This window comes from Lacerta agilis, chromosome 2 (genome assembly GCF_009819535.1).
Source record: "Lacerta agilis isolate rLacAgi1 chromosome 2, rLacAgi1.pri, whole genome shotgun sequence".
NCBI classification, from domain to species: domain Eukaryota; kingdom Metazoa; phylum Chordata; class Lepidosauria; order Squamata; family Lacertidae; genus Lacerta; species Lacerta agilis.
Genome location: NC_046313.1, coordinates 85367277 through 85388426, shown reverse-complemented (window position 1 = coordinate 85388426; position 21150 = coordinate 85367277). Strand labels below are relative to the sequence as shown.

At 42.4% G+C, this 21150-nt stretch overlaps 1 protein-coding gene across 1 annotated transcript in view; it reads right to left on the bottom strand.

The window, feature by feature from the left end:
- Window positions 1-11913: 11913 nt before the first annotated feature.
- Window positions 11914-21150, bottom strand: part of PLXND1 (plexin D1) — a 154335-nt gene continuing 145098 nt past the window's right edge. Inside the window, 1 exon segment of the mRNA XM_033141130.1 lies at window positions 11914-14470. Within this exon segment, the coding sequence (XP_032997021.1) occupies window positions 14354-14470 (117 nt within the window). The 3' untranslated portion in view covers window positions 11914-14353.

Below are 21150 nucleotides of genomic sequence, written 5' to 3'. Positions count from 1 at the left end.
CATCTATCCCTTTCCTCTCTGGAGCTGTGGGGCGAACGCAGAATCATCCCAGATACAGATGGGGAGGGACCAGACTGTCCAAAGAGATCCTTGAAATAGTGGAACAGGGGGAGGGATAACACAGCTGCATGAGCTCCTGGTGCTCAGAACTGTTAAAGGGACAGGCAGCTAATCTTTCAGTGAATACTTGGTTCATGCGAGTTGCACCTATTATCACACCCATTTCAGGCGGAAAGAGTTCACATTCAAAATGTTCTCACGCATTTAGATGAATACACTGGGGTTTGTTTGTTGGTGAGTGTGGAAAACAACCACACTCCATATCCTAATTCAATTCTCTCAGTGACATTCAAGAAGGCGATGTCAACAGGTTCAGCATCACTCTGAGCTTTGCAGAAGTACAATTTTTAAAAAGAAAAAGAAAAACTCAAGAGGAAGGGGGAGCCCCGAAGCAGCCCAATGAGGACTGAGCGTGCTCACTGGCTGTGGAATTCTGACACTTGGGATGAAAACCCAGCGGGAGGCAAAGTGGACTGGGAGTGTCTGGAAAGGAAGAGACACATCAATGTAAAGACAGTTGCTCATTCCCTCTTGTATCGCCTTCACAGCACTGGCTTAAGCGGGCTTTAGGGAGGAGGTGTGAGGCTCTGACAGGGTCCTTCACAAAGCTCGGCAAGAGCTTGTCCGGCTTCGTGAAGGAACTTAGAGGCCTCTAGGACTCTGTGAGAGCCCTCATGCCTCCTTCCCACAGCTGGGCAAGCATCTACCAGGCTTGATTGCTCCTTTGTTTTGGAGTACAACTCCCATCATTCCTGACCATTGGCCATGCTTTCTGGGGTTGGTGTGAGCTGGAGTCCAATAATATCCAGAGTGTACCAGTTTGGAAAAGGCTTGAGGTAGGCCAGTGACTTGTTCTAATTCATCAGGTGCCACTTTTCCTGACACTGAAGCACCATAATAGGAAAGCACACACCTGCCACACACCTATCAGTTGAAAGAAAAAGTTTCTGGTGACTTTATAATAATAATAAATTTATTAAAACGGTCTCAGACCAGCTTTCTGGTGACTTTAACTACAGCCACCACACAGAAATCTAGCAGGTGAAACTTTGTCCAGCACAGATAAAAGCCCCTGCTCCATGCTACATATGGTTGTGTGGAGATGCTCTCAGAAGGTGGTGGTGGCAGCGGTGGCAGCAGCCCTGCAAGGTAATTCCTGGTACAGTTTGTTCCGGTTTAAAGGTGGTGGCTAGAACAAGCCCCTTAAGAATTCTCTTTTATGGTTGAGTTCTCTAATTATCCTTTCCCTCCTTCCTCACCCACACTCCTGTTTGCAAGTGCTGGCAAACTAAATTCAGCCCCACTGCCACCTGTTCGGAATCACGCTGGCACACTGACTTGAAGGAGAATAATTAGCAGCTGCCACTGCAGCCCTCTCAATTAAGATGCTAATCAGAAGCATTAAGAGAAAAGTGAGGGAAGAGGAAGGGAAGAAAGCAAACTTGCTCTGAAAGCAAAGGTCTGCTTGTGCAGTTTTATTTTATGATAAGAAAGGCTAATTCTATTAAGGTAGGCAAGAAGGCACTGGCATGAGTTACTGTCATGGAAGCTGAGCTAGGCCAGTAAAAAGTCTTGAGAAACTGAAATGGAAATAGAACGGAAAGGTAATTAGTAGAGGTTTGGAAAAAGGAAAAATTTGTGTTTATTTTGTGAACATTAGTTGTATAAGTTTGAGAGACCAGTTAATATATTATGGAAATGAGATAAGAATGTGAAATTTAAAGATTGATTCAAAGAAGACAGAATATGGAAGATTGGAAGTCGATATTAGATTCAGAATATAAGTTACTTTATGTAACTACAAGATGTAATTATATGTAATCATATGTGTATATTAAAATCAATAAAAATTATTGGGGGGGGGGGAAAGTCTTGAGAAACTGGTCCGGTTAGTGCTGCCATTGTTTTGGCAGAGCTGCTGTGGCTCTGTAGAAGTCAACAAGTCTTTTCCTAGGATGAAGCTGCAGTGATGGGGACTGCTTTGCCAGTTGTGCAGTAGTTCAAGGCAAAAGACATCCACCAGAGAACCCCGTTTCTCTCCTGTTTGTCCCTGGAGTATTGATCTTGTGTGAATAATAGCCTTGGCAAAGACTAGTGAAAATGACTGAATATGATGCTTTGCTAGGTTTGTAGATCGGGCGAGGCACCAAAACTTCCTCTTGGCATTCTAAGGAGCTACATCCTGCCATCCTGCCAAGACTGCCTTGAATACGCAGGCACCCAATGTGACAAAGTGCTGGAGATGGAGCTTGAACCAATGAAAAAAGTAATCTGGTGTTGCTGGATTCAAATTGAATTCCTTACCTGGCCTTTTTATGCATTTATTTGTCCTATGCATGGACAAAGAGCTGGACAGGAAAATTCAGACCTGCCTTAAGTACCAGAAACGCTGCTCTGCCTTACAGTCTCTGTTTCTGATGTTTCATGTTTAGAGTCCTAAGGTCTTGACCAGGCTTCCTCAGCCTCGGCCCTCCAGATGTTTTGAGACTACAATTCCCATCATCCCTGACCACTGGTCCTGCTAGCTAGGGATCATGGGAGTGTAGGCCAAAAACATCTGGAGGGCCGAGGTTGAGGAAGCCTGGTCTTGACGTTTCTTTTATTTATTTTTATTACTAAAAGGCTAATATTCTCAGGGTGCTGCCTTATGTACAGTACCAGGCATCAACTGCAGAATAGAAGCAACCCAATGCATTCCTGCTCCCTTTATCCCAAAATCTGTCACTGTGTTTTGAGCACTAGCCTCCCCAACTTGCCTACGATTTCTGTATTGCAGAGAGAAACTGCTCTTCATTGCCACCAAATTGCTAGCCATGTGGCAAAACAAGGGCAAATGATTTTGGCTTTCTCTGACTTCAAATGGTGGTAGGATCAACATAATACAAAGGGATCCATGCAACTGTTAAACCCACCATTTTGCTTCCTCTTCCCAAGCAGGGGGATGTTCTGGACTGCTTTTCTTGGACTGAATTCATATTTTCTCATTCTAGGGCTCATCTACACTTACCCTTTGCTCTACTTTTTCCAGGCACAAGTCTGTGCTTTAAAGCTCTGGGTCTGAAAGCCCCACTTTGTTGTTGTTGTTGTTGCTGTTGCTCTGGAGTTTTGCTCTGCTTTTGCTCTGCAAAAACCCCAGTGCCCATCGACCAATCCTAGCCACAGCGGAGAAAGCCCCCTTTATGATGACCACCAACCTGATAGACGATGGAACTATTTGAACATTATCTGTGCTGGATCTTAATGAGTGGGAAGGGATATATGGGGAAATATGCTCACACAGGTATCCCAGAATCAAACCATAAAGGGCTTTTTAGGGTAGTAGTAGTAGTAGTAGTAGTAGTAGTAGTTGTTGTTGTTGTGTTGGGAGCTGCCCAGAGTGGCTGGGGAAGCCCAGCCAGAAGGGTGGGGGTATTTATTCTTATTTTTATTTTGACTTTAGCCCTGAAACAAACCCATAACCAGTGCCACTCACATTAAGATTGGTGTTTTCGGTTCCCCTTAGCTAATTCCAGAAATCTGGGCGAGCTGCAGCTTTCAAACAACTTTCAAGCCCCACATCTGACACATTTCAGGGGGTTCTAGTGCACAACAATTACCAAATCTCTTTCTTCCTAGAACAGGCATAGTTGTTAAATCAGTGGCAGCCAATAAAACATGTTATTGGCCACTCTTTCAACCAGGCAGCTTAAGTTCTGACTGATGTACTCCCAGACACTGAATTGGCTCTTTCTGGGGGGAGTGTTACCCCACTGGGTTATGATAGGCTTATGGAATTGGTCTCATCAGGCTCCAGTTCTAAATTATTCAGACACCGATACTTGACTGTGTTAAGTTCCCAAGCTCCGATGGCCCATTAACCTCCTTGATTTTGCACGAAAGACTGCCCATCTAAACTACTGGAGGCAAGTCTAGCTCTGCATCAGCGTGTTATGGTTTTGATTGACAAATTAGGCCTACTGGCTGATATAGAGGGGTGGGAGGGAGATTAAATAGCCTAATATGGCACTGTTTCTCTTGTAAACAAAAGAAAATGACTCATCTGTGATTCTCCCCTCTCTCCCTGCTCCCCATCCCCAATCTTTTCAACAGATGCTAAGGAGGAGAAACCAAAAGCTGTGAGCAAAAAACCTAAGGCAAAATCCAGCAACATTAAGTCTTGGATGCCAAATGAAGGACTCCCATCTGTTTGCCTTGCTCAGTGCTGCAAGCGCCTTAGTTGTGATTAGGAGCTACTTCTCAACAGTGTCGAAACTTGACAGTGTGGGGGAATGCTGGAAAGGACCCAGCTTCCTGCCATGGAGGTCTGAAGTATTAAACTTTTCCCAAAGCTGCAAATTGAAGCAGAAAGTGCTGGATCCGATGTTTCCGCAGTGACTTGTATTATGACAGCACGAGAGCTTACATTCCTCTGATGAGAATCTGCAGTGTGTTAAAAGTGCTAGAACCCAGTTTTGTAGGCGCGAGCTTGCATACAAGCACATGCTGTTGCGACGATGTTGACCCAACTCTTGGATGCAGGCAGGCCAGCGTGCCTGTGAAACTGAAGGAAGCAGCCCACTGAAGGGGAAAGATGCCAGGGCAGGCAAGAAGCAGGGCATCCTGGAGAAAGCTGGCCAGTGGAACAAAGACAACCACCCTGGCCAGCAAGAAGCAAGTCACAAGCTTTCCCCTTTTCACGTAGTCAAGTATTCACGAGGTTCATTTGCCACGACAAAAGTAAGTTGAACAAGGTCACCTTGCTCTGACTCCACCGTGTTTATTGCTGTGACTTCACAACCATTCTGTAGGCAGTACAATCACATCTTATGCGCTGGGGTTCGGTTCCAAGAGTTCCACATATACATGAAAATCATGTGTGCCCAAATCCTTGGAGCTGCCCTCATGGCTAGTGAGCAAGAGGGAGCGTGAATCCACTGTTCTGTTAGGAGGGTGTTATATGTATAAAAGGTGTTCCTGTTAGGGGTGCCAACTCAGGGAGGCCAAACCATTTTGGGGGAGGGGGCCGTCTCCCCACGTCCCGAAGAATTGGGAGGGTGGCTTCTCCTCCTCCTGCTGCAGAGGGGAAGGAGGGTCCAGGCAGCCCCCTACCAGTAGGGGCTTCAGAAGGCGGCGGAGGAGGAGCTGCCAGCCATTGAAGCCACGCTGTTTCTGCATTCAGCTCCTCCCAACCTCCTGACGTTGCCCATGCAGCATTGGCCTCCCAATTGCCCTTGCAAGCTGGTGCCTCTGCTTCCTATATAAGAACATCACCATAACCTCATAAGCAGGAGATGAGAGGGTGCCCAGAGCTACACAATTTCATTATAGAAGTAAGGTTGAGCTCAAGTTTCTCATCTCTAAGTTTCACCCTGCCAGGTTGGTTGACTGCCCAGAGAGTTGAACAAAGCCCACCCCCCCCACCCCCCGCTTTGGGTAAGCTAAGGTGAAAAATCCTTGCAAAATGAAGTGTTTTATTTTTGTCCTGCATTGTCTTTACTCCTGCTAAAGGTTTCCTTGAAACCTGAGTGTGGCCTCGGCTGTGATGCATTCATTTCTTCCTTTGCCCTTGTTAATTAGAACAATGATAAATGCCGTTTGGGTGAAATGGAGCTAAGCTGAAAGCATGTGGCAATCTTCCAGTCCTAAGGAAAGAATGACACGGGACTAATTAACAAAACTCAATCAAGGGTTGTTCTACAAGGGCAGCCGTGTTCACATCTTTTAGCAGCGGAGGACGGTGTCTGCTTACTCCAGTAGTCTGTGCGACGTTACAGCTCGAGCTTCTAGATAGTTAATAGGAATGATATACAGTTGAGTAGGTCAAAGCAATGTACTTAACTTTTTGAGAAAGGGAGAATTTCAGCTTCTCCCTGCCTCTTCTCTGTTTCCAGTCTGTGCAATCAGCAATTTTGCTGCAGGTAGAAAAATATCCACAGCTGGTTTACACTTGCACGAGTGTATGTGTATGGATCTTTGCAGATCTAATGCCACATACAGAACATCCTTTTTAACAGTGTGATTTTAAATATTCAGCCAACGTTAATTAACTGTAGAGAAGCCCAGGGGAACACATGAACTCATACATGAACAAGCCTTAACAGTGCAAATGCCCCATCGCTAAGTACCACAGAGGACAAAGGGGCTCTCAGCAATGTAGAGCACTCTTTTTTTATTATTAGAATCATAGAACTGTAGTATTGGAAAGGACCACAAGGGTCATCTAATCCAGTCCCCTGAAATGCAGGAATTGTTTTGCCCCATGTGGGGCTCGAACCCATGACTTTGTGGTTACGACTCTCATGCTCTGCAGACTGAGCTGTCCTTCAGGCTGTGCATGTAGACACCCACTATGAATGGAGTTAATGGTACAACAAACTCCATTCGAAAAATGGACTTTCCCCTATAAAATGATAAATAAAGGCATCTGTGGGTTGTTTTTTTCCAGGAAGTAAAGTAGGCAACATAAGTCTCTGAATTAGTTACATCAGTTGAATCTGGGAGGGGTGGGATTCTGCTTGTGATTTGATTGATTCCCCCCCCCCACGCCACTATACATTTTGTATGGTTTATTGATATGTTATTCTCTTCTATGTGTACTATTATCTGACAATTGATGTGGGAAACTGTATTTAATGTTTCGTTGTAATAATGTATTAAATGTTTTGTTGAAATAATTTATTAAGCAAACAAAACCTAGAGTTTGAAATATATTTAAAACAGGTACCATCTAAAATACCTCCATGTTCATTCCCCCCAGCTGCATAACCTGTTTTTAATTAAAATTAGAAGTCTAACAGCCTTCTAAGAAATGCTCAGACTAGGCCTTCAGTGGGTCTCTGAGGAAATGAAATTTCAGGACTATAGAGAGCAGAGCCTGGGACTGCATATGCTGATGACGTCACCCAGATTGTAGTATCTGACTTGTTCCTCAGAGGAGCTGGAGGCAACTAAATGTATGGGGAAATGGCTGCAGTTTAAGGGACAGAAAACCGAGTAAGCGGAAGCTGCTCATTTTTGAGCCTACTTGGTGGTGCAGAGAGCAACATACTTCTCCACTACCACTGTGTCTGCTCCATGTTGACCTGTGAAGCTGCTCTGGGTGCTTGGCAGTCCATATATTTTCAGTAATTAATGTGTTTTTAGCACCTCGAAGGCTAACAAATTTATGATGGCAAAAGCTTTGGTGGGCTGAAGTCTGCTTCATCAGACGACATCTCATTTCATGCATCTGAAGTGGACTATAATTTGTGAAAGCTTTAAACTAACCAATTTATGATGGCATGAGGTGTTTTACAAATTTTCCTTGTTTTTGCTGTCACAGAGCAGCACAGCTACCTCTCTGAAAGTAACTGAGGCATTGCTCTTCACAGAAACCCTAAGTGTTAGTGCTGTGTTCAGAGGCCTGAGACTCCTAGAAATAAGAACCTGGTCTTAGGATATGCTTATTAGATGCACAGGTTTTAGAGTTTCTTCCTTGGTTACAGACACAGCTTATGTACACTTAATGCTTTGCTCTGCTGAGTGGCGGACCTACATTTTTTTTGGGGGGGGGGGTTCACAACCAGCAGTAACCACTGTTGCCTTCTTCAGTGGATTTATTCCACGACAGATCACATTTTAAAAAATCAGCAACTACATCATATATTTTGATTAAAATTGCTGTAGTGGGTTATCTCACATGTTAAAATCACTGGTGTGAATAAAAATATGCCTGGTGCCTTATAGTTTTCGAGTTATAGCTTAGTTGGTAGAACGTGAGACCTTGTGGTCCCTTCCAACTATTCTATGTGGTGCATGGAAAGTAGGAAAATGTGAGATGCACTTTAAAAAGCATTTTTTTTAAAAAAAAAATGCAAGGTGGACTAAAGTCACTTATGGGGCCCTTCTGGATTAGGAGCCCTGAAGCTTAAGCTTAATTAGTTTCATAGTAGATTTGCCCCAGGCTCTTTCCAGGCACAGGTCCACATTTAAAAGCTCCTTATCTGAGCTTTCCTTTTCCTTTTCCTTTTTTGCCCTGGAGGTTTCCCAGTGAAAACCCGCTTCTTAAAGCTCAATCGGTCAATTTGGAGGAGTCACAAGCCCTTAAATGTACTTAGCCTGGAGTATTGTGTAACCCTGGTCTGGATCAAGGAATAGATCTGGCATAAGCTTTACAGGCAGGCCCCCGTTTAATGCAATGATGAATCAAACTACAAACACTTACAATAAGCATGCAACTGGCAGAGTCAGTGAGGAGATGCGCCTTACAGGGTTGGGAGTTTAGGACCGGGAGTTAGGACCAAACTGGGGCATGTCATTAATGCATCTTCTTTTCAACATTTGTGATTGAATGTTGCATGCTATCTGTATCTTTTGACAGTAAACTGCAGTCACAGTTCTGTGGCGGGCAAAGAGAGTGAGTTTAGCCCTGCAATAGTTCTGATGAAGCACCTGTGGTATGGAAGTTTCCAATGGCACCCATGTAAATAGCAGTTTCATAGGGGGTGGGGGTGGAAGCAGGCTGGGAAATGGTCAAACTTCCTCCCTCTGCCTGCTGGCGTTCTGATCCTAATGCCACTCCTTGCACCTGCCATTTGCTAAAAAACAAAAGAAAGGAAAAAGATAAACTCAGCATTCATCAGCAATTGTTAAAAAGAAATACATGTCACATTTAACTGTGTATACACACATTTTGACCCATAACTCATGAAACCTGGGTTAAAATTGCCACTCGGCCACAAAGCATGCTGAGTAACCTTGGCCGGTTTGCTGCGTCTAACCTACCTCACAGGATTGTTGTGAAAATAACAATCAGTGCCTAGTCTTGAGCACCTTACAGGAAGAGTGCAATTAAAAAAAAAACCACAGGTTACAATAATGAAATCAGTAGCTGTGCGTAACTTAAGGCTATTCAATCGATATCAGGAAAGAGGAGGGTTTTCAACCCATGCTTCCCTAGTCAAAGATCAGTGCTCCTTTGGAGAGATGTTAAAAAGTGGAAAGGGGGGTGATGGAGACCTTCCACCTGCTGAGATTTCTGAAAGGCAATGGCTGTCAGTATCCACATATAACTGCCATCTTTACAGACTGATTGTGGTTTGCCCCAGCTAGAGTTCAAGTGAGAGTTGAGTGAAATTGTTTTCCTTGTCTGCAAGCTGGCTCGGTATCTTGGTTGATGCAGGTTTAATTGGACTGAGGATTGTATTCTCTTTAGGCAATCAGATTGTAATAACAGCAACTGGAGATTATCTATGTGACCTCTTCAGTATTTTAGCCAGCTGTTTGTGATTTATAGCATCAAAGTATTGAAATATACATAGGTGAAGCAACACAGATCTACTTTGTTGGATGTCCTTCTCTTCCTACTTTTTCCTTGCAATAGTTCAGGAGTGTTCAACATGGGAGAAATCATAGAATCGTAGAGTTGGAAGGTCCTCCAAATGTCCATCCACCTGCGATGTAGGCATCTCAACAAAGTCATACCTGGCAATGGCCATCCAACCTCTGCTTGAAAACTTCCAAGGAAGGAGAGACCACCACCTCGCGTGGGAGTCTGTTCCACTGTCAAACAGCTCTTACTGTCAGAAAGTTCTTCCTGGTTTTAGTCAGAATCTCCTTTCTTGTCACTTGATTTGGTTCGTGTCCTACCCTCCGGAGCAGGAGAAAACAAGCTTGCAGCATCCTCCATGTGACAGCCCTTGAGATTTGAAGATGGCAATTTTATCTCCTCTTAGTCTCCTCTGCTTGCAGGGGGAGAGGATCAATATGATGGCTGTTGGCCCTACTTCACATGTTCAAGGGTTCCATGAGGGTGGAAGCTTGAACAGAGACTGCCATATGAATTATTCCTACCCTTCATCTCCCCAAGGTGCGTACAGAAGCCTGTTGTCGTGAAAAGGACCCTTGAACACCACGGCAAGACCAAGATTAGCTGGTGCATTTCCCCTCCACACCATCGTTTCTACACAGCTGGACATCCAAACAAGATTATTATTTCTGGTGTAAAATACAGTAAACAGGTGGAAGCTTATCTGTCTGATGTGTCTGCTAAGGAAGCTGAGGTGTCTGTTAAGGATGACCAGATGCAGAGGAGAGGACTCCAAACCTTTCTTTTGCAAAGGAATGAATTTCAGCAGGTTTAGCTTTTCTCACATGAACCACTTCACTGGACAATATCCTCTCTTCTATCCCATGTTTGAAGGCATAATGGTGACCATAGTATTATCATCACAATGCACTGAGCCTCTATGGACCATTGTATATCTGCACCTCTCAGTTACCATTCTGGGTGCTCGGTCTGTGATGTGCAAAGTTAACAATCCCCAATATCTCAAGAAGTGGCGATGAATGATGTTCCATAAATCCAGTGCTTGAAGTGAGAGCAGCAATTCCCACATTAAAAAAAGCAGTTTCTCACTTTATTCTGAGCAAGGCTGGCCCTACCATAGGCACAAGGAAGTGGCTTCCTTGGGCATTTTGATATCATGGAAGTGCAACAAATTTGTTGTTGTTGTTGTTGGTTTTTCCTGCCAGGGACAGGGAGTGGTGCTTGTAGAAAGGATTATTTATTTAATAGGCACCAAAATCTCTTCGGTAGCTTCGTGTACCATACACTTTGACTTGAAGGAGCCACCTTGGACCAGTCTGCTAGCTAACTTTTGATCCAAAACCCTGTGGCCTTTTGTCTGTCAAAAGCATATTGTACCACTTAAAGAGCTGTTATGTGCCTTTCCCTTTGAATGCCAATCTGTTTTTCTGCCAGATGCTACCACTAACTTTGGGATTTTTAGTGTCATTTTTTCTCCTCCAATTCAGTCTTGGTGAATAAGCTGTAAGTAAATTGCCCATGGTTAATTCTCACGTCTATCAATTATAAAACCCATAATTGATTGGGTGCGGGGGTTGTGGCACCTTTAAATCAAATCGCCAAACAAGGAAATAGTCAGTTAAATTCTTTACCTGCTGGTAGCACAGGTTAGCAAGCAGAGGCCCTGGCAGATAGCTGAGTGGGGGCAGGCAACCTGCAACAGGCTGTTGTCAAGAAGTGAAATGTTGAACCTGAAGCACTAGGAAGGCTAGTCAAGACTCGGGGTTCACAAAGGGCAGAAGAATGAATAGGGAGTGGATTACAAGGGACAGAAGAAAGGAGCAGCAAGGGAGCTGTGGAGGCTAAAGGAGTGTGGGCCTGAAAGCCTACAGGGTATAAAACCCCCAAGTTCAAACCTGAGAGCTCTCTACTTTTAAGAGTGGCACCAAAGAAGACAATCTACCAAGTGCCATCCCCCATTCCCTGGCTAGAAAAAAACCACCTTGATTTAATTATCAAGGGATTCTCCCAGGGCCTGGTTGTGGCAGACAGTGAAGCCCAAGAGGCAATCTGAACTGATCAGTGAATCTGCCATGTAGTGATGTAGAGATAACAAACCAAGGACTGTTCCACTAGGCATGTTTTTGCAAAGGAGCTGGAGGGAGACACAACATGGCATGTGGTGGTGAGAGCTCCAGAGCTTGCCTATTCTTCTATACATGATAGCGGTACCTCTGCCTTCTAAGGATCCCTTCTGTCAGACTAAGGGAAGCAGGCAAGGGGAGGGGAAGACACCAGCCTAATCCTGCTTTGGTCCAATTACCCAGACCAATAGCCCACAGTTTAAGAGATTTTCAGTTCAGTCTTGTATTACCAGAACCCAAAGCCCTCTTCCTCAAGACTGGAGCAGGTAGCTGGGTTGTTTCTTCTTAAGAGTCCAGTTTAGAAACGGACATATTCTCACATACTTTTTAGTGGCTTTCATCGTGGGGGTGAGTGAAGTTTCATACTGAAGCTGGAAACATGATGTTCCAGTTGACTTTTGTTCCTCTCCCAAAGTTTTATGAATGGAAACACTCCGACACTAATTTGATCACCTTGTTTTATTACAAAGATATTTCCCACCAAAGATTCTGCCACTTCCATTAAACAGCAGGTAGGGGGAAAACACACCCACAAAGAACATGACAGAATTAAAAATATATTACAATGGAGTTGGGTTCTGGGCAACAACACCAACCCTCAGCTTCTAGTTTGTAGACAATTCATTTCAATGGTTGTAGCAATTATTTGGACAAAGAATTAAATAATAAAGCATATGCCATGATACACATATGCTGCCAAGCACATTACTTAGAGCACGCACACACACACACGCACACGCACACACACACACATTCAGGATATAGTAATATGTGAGGGGGATACAGAGATCGGTCCCTCTGGCCTGGTGGCCTGTCCAGACAGTGGCTTTCTGCAAACCCAATTAAGTGCTGAAACCGTGCTGATGCTTTCCAAAATTACAGCTGTCTGCACTGACTGGGCTAGAAAAAAATCTCTAATCCTGTCTCTGTTTTCCTTCAGCTCTCTCCTCCTCCCCACAACTGGTGGTCCAGCAGACTCTCTTTTCACATTCCTGAGTCAGCCTTCTCTGTATGTGTGTAACTGGCAGCTCTTCACAGTTCAAAAAAGAAAAGAAAAGAAAAGAATTTTGAAGAAGAAAAAATCTCTTTCTAGGTTAAATGTAGCCCAGCTACATCCTTAAAGTTTCTCTTCTGCAGCCACTTTCTCAGCAAACAGATGTAGATTTCCTCAGTAAGCGTAATCTTCTGCAATTCTGTCTTTTTCATGTCTTATATTCCTCTTTATTTTTTGCACTGGATAAAATCTGTAGTTTTAATATACCAATATATAAAATCCATCATGACATGTCGGTTCCCCACATAATATACTACACTATGCATTTCTGATATACTTGACAAAGGATAACTACCCACAACAATATTGCAATGGGGGAAAATAAACTGCTCAATTCCTACCCAAGTGATCAAATCTTAGCCTCATAAACTGCGGCAACTCCCCTTTAGACCTTGCCTTTGATGAGGTAGTGTATTTTTTTAAGCATTATTTGGCAGTTTGTGACCTTGGCATTGTAAGCAGCATCAGCTGGCTTCAGTTCTCACTGTAAATCTGGATTTTGTTGTATGCAACAGCCATTGCCTTCAGGCAGTTACCTATTATACCAAAGAGGAATTCAGAGAGAGACAAGAGAGCTAGGACTACTGTGTATCTTCCTCACAGTTGAGAAAAAATAATGCTTCCTACTGTAGTCAGTGTAAAGGCATACGGGAAACAGTTAAGGGGCTTTATGTTAAAAACCAAATGATACTTTAATGATGCTGGCAAATATAGGATACTGCATTAAAGGATGTTACCTTATGAAACTTCTGTTTTTTGCTTTTGTGAAGCTACCAGTGGTCTTGCGTTAAAGCCAATTGTGGATTTATGGTGAGCCAAGAGTTCAGCTTTGTACATTCCCTCTAAAATTGTAGGGGGCAGAACAAAGGGAAGGAAGTGCATCCCTTTGACCCCCGAAGTGTGTGTGTGTGTATATATTTCTCCTTCTAGGGAAAAATTATTCCTGGAGCCAGATGGGCATTTAGAGGGGAATTTGTCGACTGCAGTTCAGTGTGCATAAACATCTGGGAAGCGGGAACAGCTGCACTGATTTGTTCTTTTTCAACATTGTCTGCTACACAATAATGATCCCTCCAGCAAGGTAACAGCCACTTCCGTTTGGGGGATAAAGTGCTTTCACATGTCTCATGACTACTTAGGAAGCAACTGCATTGTCTAGCCTGTGAGTTCCCCACCTCTGTTCAGCCTCGGATGAAGATGTGGTTATGTTTCCATGTACAGTACAAAAATAAAAGGCACAAAATACATCTAATGCAGCAGGCTGTGTACAGTAAATGGGTTCCCTGATATTTAAAGTACACAGAAGGGAGAGGGGGCACTGTTTTGCAGGGGGTGGGGAGTTCCCCTGTTGCTCCAAGGGCCTTTTGAAACCTTCATTCAGTGTTCCCTGAGATGTCTCTCTGCTTTTCTCCAAACCACCTCAGCATTGTTTCCATACCCTGAGCTCTGGTTTACAAGAGTCTCTCTGGGAAAATGAATAAAAGGAAAGACGGCCACTTTGAATACAAGTAGGAGCTCTTTAGAAGGAACTACTACATTTGGCGGCGCAACTATTGTGCCTCTGTCTGAAAGATCAAATAAATTATGGGTGCCGTGCAGTGCAGATCACATAAGGGATTTCAAGCTGTTTGGTGGCCAAACCCTCCCGTCGCCTGATGGTTCAAGGAGACTGGCCAGACAGACGCACCATCAAGTTGGTTTCTTTATCATCACATACATACAACAGGCTGCATATTGACACACACAGATACTTTGAAAAGGTGTTCCCTAAAGGACAGTGCACTGTAGAGAAGGCCACTTCTAGACGTGGAGCAAAGTCCAGATTGCCACCTATGCCTCGCTGCAGCATTCGTAAATGTTGTCTTCCATGAGTGCAATCACTTGCTCAAATTTGTGCTGCAGCTGTGTGCGCCTCGTCATGGGGTTGGCGTCCAGCGCATTCACTATCTGTGGGAAGAAGGATTGAAAGAAAGGAAAACAACACCACCAAGATTTGAGATTGCAGGGTTTGAGATCCTTGCATTTCGCCAGTGCAATCCCATGCATGTGCAGTGCAATCCATACTCTCAGGAGTAAGTGCCGCTGAGTTTAAAGGGGCTTATCCTCCGGAAAGTATTCCAGGACTTACAAACAAATAATGGTTTCCCTGCCAAATAATTTCATGTCGTTCAAGAGCCTAAATCACACATCTGTTTAAGTCCATCTATTCCCTCCTCTCCCACAGCAACATTTCCCATAATTTCGATTCTCCACCATTCACCTTCATTTTACCCTCTTCCACATCATTTACCACCCTAATTCCTAAATACTCTGCAGGCGCTCTTTATAGAAGGGTACTATCGTTCTCGGTTTAAGCTCAGCCTCTTGTCTCCCTACTTTGTGAACAGCATACTGCCACTTGATTGCAAACCAGGGTTTGTAACCCTGGTTTGAATGCCTGTATTGTAGTTAGAGCATAAACCACAGTTTCCTAGAAGTAATGGAAAACTGTGATTCTACAAATCCTGCATTTATCACATTGCCAACGATAGTCACACTCGGAGGAGACCCACTAAAATAAATTGCTTTCACTGGGTCTACTCTGAGAATGACTAATGGATTTTACCCATTGCATTTGAATTTCATCCTCATACTGCAGTTCTCATAGCTTTCACCCATATTCCGATATACAGATTCTTGCCTATGATAAGTGAATACATTTAGTAACTGAATCATAGGTGTATGAGTTATGTGACTTAATAAAACAGCCCCCTGTCTGCCAAACATTTTATGCTTATTACTACTATTTTTGTAGAAAAGCAACACCATGTTTTACTTGTTTAATACAATTGTTTTGCATTATTAATTTGCATGATCTCTCTTAGGCAAGGGGAGAAATCAACGTCTCACTAATGCAAGTGTTCTGTCAGGGCAAGCATTTCAGCTTGTGAGACTAAACAACCCCTTCTACCCCCCCCCCCGCCTGCTGTTCTGGGGGTTCTCCTGACTCCTGCAAGCCGATTTTTGGGTGCATGGGAGGGAGGAGGGAAGAACAGTGCCATTGCACAAGTGGAAGTCCTTGTGCAGGGCTTCTGCTGGCAGACTCCTTACCTGAATTCCACCCAATATGTTTGAAATACTGATGTTTTAAATTACTACATATTAAATTGCTTTGGCACTAATTGACTTGTAAGATAGGCTTGTTGTTTTTAATATCCACGTAATGTAGTCTCTTCCTGAAGTATCATGCCCTCAAAACCCGCTAAGCTTTGTGAATAAGTAACTGCTAAACACGTCCCTAATATGACTTTCTTTAATACACTGGACTTACGACTTTGGGTTTGCTGTTTCTCTGAGTTGGTGTGTTAATGGCCGTTTAACATTATGACAAGCAAGGCTATCTCCTGAGCAGTTAGAATAACACCAGGATCTGTTTGTTTCTAAACATAGTTAGAATTACTTGTTCCAAGGTGCAATATGTTTCACATCCACAATGAATCTCATCTGTCATCATTGTGCTTGACATTCTGTTTGTATGGATTGCTTCTCATTTTTTGGATTATACAATATCCTGAATGAATTTGTTTTATCTTTAAATGTTGCCTCTGATGTCTTCATATAATTTATGACAAAGTTCAGAAAATTGTGCCAGTATGATATCAAATCATATCATAAAAAGGGACAGGGACCTAGCAAACTACTTCCCAAACACTAACCCAAGTGGGATTTGGGCTCTCTACCCATTTGGCTTCTTAATGTGGGAAGATGGCAAAATTGTCACCCTGCACACTGCCCAACCTTGTCATTGTTCAAATAACATAGCAACAGCAGGTGTACTTGGATACAAATGCTTTAAAATTATAACTCTCTGGTACACGGCTGAACAGTTGTGTGCTTTCTACTGAATAAAAACAACATCTCCCGATTTTGGATACAGTTTTGATCACATATCTCAACCTTTGCTGTGCAATCCTGATGTGCAGGACTTGCAACTGGATGGAAATTTCAGCTGGTGGTAGTAAGGTTTTAATTTAAGAAGTGTTCAAATTACAGTAGGTTTATTTTTGTGTGTGTGGAAACTCCATTGTCCTTTTAAAACCCATTTGTGGATTTTAAAAGCTGGCATTTGAAGCAAAGTGCTTGACAATGGTTGGTTGTTGTTGTTTTTTAACCAGCAGTAACACAGGTCTGCTAGAAAAAGAAGCAACAACAACAACAAAAAGCTGTGCAATATAAATTCAGCACCTTCACCTAATGCTTAGGACCCCAAGGGCACAGCACCGAATCACAAAAGCTGGATGCCTGAGCAAGGTCTGCTTCCTGTGGCCTTCTTTGTTTTAGAGCTGCGATCCACTAGATGAATTATTAGAAGTCATTCATAATCCGGTACAGGTAAACCTAAAAATGATTTCCAAGGACTCTTTTAGATGGAGAATGGATGACGCATTGATGAGAGATACCAAGCTAGTAGAAAGAGCGGCGAAAAAGATGAAAGAATATTTTCAGATTAATTGGACTTCAGAAGTGGAGAAAAGGATTGCCTGGGATGCAAGTAAAGCGGTTATGAGAGGATTCCTCATTAGTGAAAAGGCAAAAAAGAAGAAACAACAAAGTGCAGAAATGGAGAGATTGCTAAAATCAATCAAAGAAAAGGAAAAGGAACTAAGAGGACACCCCAGATGTGTCAAAATCCAAAAAGAAATCAAATACTTGCAATCCCAATATGCGAATATTATGAACCAAGATATTGAATGGAAAGTGAAAATGATGAAACAAAGAACATTTGAATCGGCTAATAAATGTGGAAAACTACTAGCTTGGCAATTAAAGAAAAGACAAAAGGCAAATGTCATCAGCAAATTGGTAGTAAATGGAAAATACGTAGAGAAACCGGAGGAAATCAGATGGTGTTTTCAGAGATTCTACAAGCAACTGTACAAGGAGGAGAAGATAGAAGAAGTAGAGATAGACCGATTTCTGGAAAAGAATGGATTGCAAAAAGTCCCAGAGGAAAAATTAATAACTCTCAACCACCCAATATCGACGCAAGAAATAGAAGATGCAATAAACAATATGCAATTGGGGAAGGCTCCAGGACCGGATGGACTAACAGCAAAATATTATAAGACACTGAAAGATTGGCTATCGCAGCCGTTAAGAGAAGTTTGCAATAGAATACTAGAAGGAGATAGGGCACCAGAGACGTGGAAAGAAGCCTTTATCACACTGATTCCAAAACCAGATACAGATAAGACTCTAATGAAAAATTATCGTCCAATTTCCCTTTTGAATGTGGATTATAAAATTTTTGCAAATGTTTTGGCTACAAGGTTGAAAAGAGTGTTGAAAGACTATATACATAGAGACCAAGCAGGTTTCTTGCCAGGAAGACAAATAAGCAATAATACGAGAATTATTGTGGACATTTTAGAAAAACTGGAGAGAGACATAAATACAGATGCGGCACTATTGTTTGTTGATGCAGAGAAAGCTTTTGATAAAGTATCCTGGACATTCATGAAAAAGAATTTGGAAAAGATGGGAGTTGGAGAAAATTTTTTAAATGGCATTAAGGCCATTTATACAGAACAAAGAGCAAAAGTCATTGTAAACAGTGTGATATCGGAGGAGATCGAAGTAGAGAAAGGAACAAGACAAGGGTGCCCTATCTCCCCCTTACTTTTTATTACGGTCCTGGAAGTCCTTCTAAATATGATTCGGAAAGACAAACAGACAAAAGGAATTAAAGTGGGAGAGAAGGAATACAAATTACGCGCCTTCGCAGACGATTTGATGTTATCCCTGCAAGAACCAGAAAGCAGTGTCCCCAGAGCCTTGGAATTAATTGAACAATTTGGACTTGTAGCTGGCTTTAAATTAAATAAGCAGAAAACCAAGGTTTTAGGTAAAAATTTGAGTGCAGAACAGATCCAAAGAATACAAGAAGCCACAGGCCTCAATTTTGTTAAATCCGTAAAATATCTAGGTATCAATCTCACAAACAAGAACCTGAACCTGTATAAGGATAACTACGAAAAATTGTGGATGGAGATAAAAAAAGATATGGAGATTTGGACAAGACTTAAACTGTCGCTAATGGGAAGAATAGCAGTGGTTAAAATGAATGTCCTACCAAGGATGCTGTTTTTATTCCAAGCCATACCAATTTTGGACAAACTAGACTGCTTTAAGAAATGGCAAAAGGACCTATCGAAATTTATATGGCAGGGCAAAAAGCCAAGAATAAAATTTAAGATTTTAACAGACTCTAAAGAGAGAGGAGGCTTTGCCCTGCCGGACTTAAGGCTCTATTTTGAAGCTGCGGCCTTTTGCTGGTTAAAGGATTGGTTTAAATTAGAGAACGTTGATGTGTTGGACTTGGAGGGACATGACAACATGTTTGGTTGGCATGCATACCTTTGGTATGACAAGGTTAAAATCCACAGAACTTTTAAGTCTCATATAGTTAGAAAATCCCTATATCAGGTTTGGACTAGATACAAAGATCTGCTTGAGAGAAAGACTCCTAGATGGATCTCTCCAGTGGAGGCCAAGGCATATAAGAGACCGAATATGTCTGCAAACTGGTTAAGATATATGGACATATTGCAGCAGGAAGGGGACTCTTTTAAGCTAAAAAGCTATGATCAAGTAAAAAGTCAGGTCCCCGACTGGCTGCATTATCACCAGGTTCATGAAATATTCAAAATGGACAAAAAAGTTGGTTTTCAAGTAGAAAAATCAAAACTGGAAACAGAACTGATAGAATCAAACTTTAAAAACCTTTCCAAAATGTACAATCTTTTGCTAGAGTGGCATACAAAAGATGAATTGGTTAAATCGTCAATGATAGACTGGGCAAAAGATGTAGGACACAATATTATGATGGATGACTGGGAGAGATTGTGGCAGAAAGGTATCAAATTTACTGCTTGTCATGGTTTAAGAGAAAACATAATGAAAATGGTTTATAGATGGTATTTGACACCAGTTAAGATTGCCAAGATGAATACCAAAATGTCAGATGTATGTTGGAAATGTAAACATGCGAAAGGTACCTTCTTTCATATGTGGTGGTTGTGCCCAGCGGTAAGTGCTTTCTGGGATAAGATTTATAATGAGCTCAAGAAGGTAATGAAAGTTACCTTTTGTAAGAAACCAGAGGCATTTCTTCTGAGCATAACCAATGAAGAGATACCCAGTCAAGATAGAGTGTTTTTCATGTATGCCACAACAGCAGCTAGAATTCTATTGGCAAGAACTTGGAAAGGAGAAGAGATACCAACGGTGGAGGAATGGCAGATGAAGATGATGGAATATATGGAACTCGCAGAACTGACCGCCAGAGTCCGGGACCAGAGGGAGGGGAAGGTGTCACAGGAGTGGAAAAAATTCAAAGACTATTTAGTTAAATCAGTTAAACTGAATATTTGAGCAGAATTAGACAGAATATCGGCTTTGGTAGATATGTGTTAGATATAAATGGTAAGAGGAATTTGTTATGTGAAAGATGTATGTGTCAAAATATGTGAAGATAGGTCGTTAAGATAAGATACATAGTTATTAAGATATTTGACTAAGTAAAAGCTAAGTATATTAAAATTTGGGTAAATGTTAATTGAATAATATATAAAGCTACCTTGAAGAAGTATTCGTTTTTTGAAGACAGGGGAGGGAACGGGGGAAGTCCCCAAATAGAGAAGTTAGAAACAAGAAATGTATAAAGATAGATAGAGGTTAAGGTTTGTATATGTTCTTTTTATGCCTTTATTGTTGTTATTGTTTTTATGTTGATTATGTTTATTGTTTATTATGTTTTGTGTTGATGTTGTATTTTGTTTTTTCTTTGTCTTATTGGAAAATAATAAAATCTTATAAAAAAAAAAAAGAATTATTAGAAGTCATTAACTCCTTTTAGAGTTGATTAATGCATGCTGAGATATGGCCTTATTGGACTAAGTTTGTGAATCAGTCATATGGCTGGCTTCACTGTGCATCTAGATCAGGGATGGGGAACCTCTGCCTGTGGCTCCCTCACACGGCCAGCTTTTCCAGTGCTGAGGTGGGTGTGGCTTGGAAGAAATGGCCTTGTGGGCCAAATGGGGGAGCCACAGCCCACATCACATGTTGTGATCCCTGCATTGCAGGGGGTTGGACTAAATGGCCCTTGGGATAGCTTCCAACTTTACAATTCTATGATCCACCCCGGCACTGGAAGCTGTGGGTAGAGAAATGCGGCCTCGTATTATTTTAGCACTGTCATGCTTAGAGCTCAGATTGGGAGATATAAAATCCCTCTGCTTGCTCTTTACAGATCTTTCTAGATACTCCCATCCAATGGCCTGGAGAGGGCTGGAAATACTGAACACTTTTGTATGCATGGATGGTTGTGTGCCTGTGTGTGAAAGTGTGTGCCTGCCTGCATGTGTGTGAGAGACACAGAAAGGGAGAATGCGCAGTGTGCTTGCATGCCTGGTGCATGTGTTTGTGACAATGGGGAGAGGGGAAATAAATGTGCTTCTTTTTTACTTTTGAGAGGTTGCATTTACCCCTGTCCCACCACTGCAATGTGTGCCGTAGAAGGTTGGCCAAATCTGAATTCAGCACTTGGGCTCAAATCGGTTCTCCACCTTGGGTCTGCATCAATG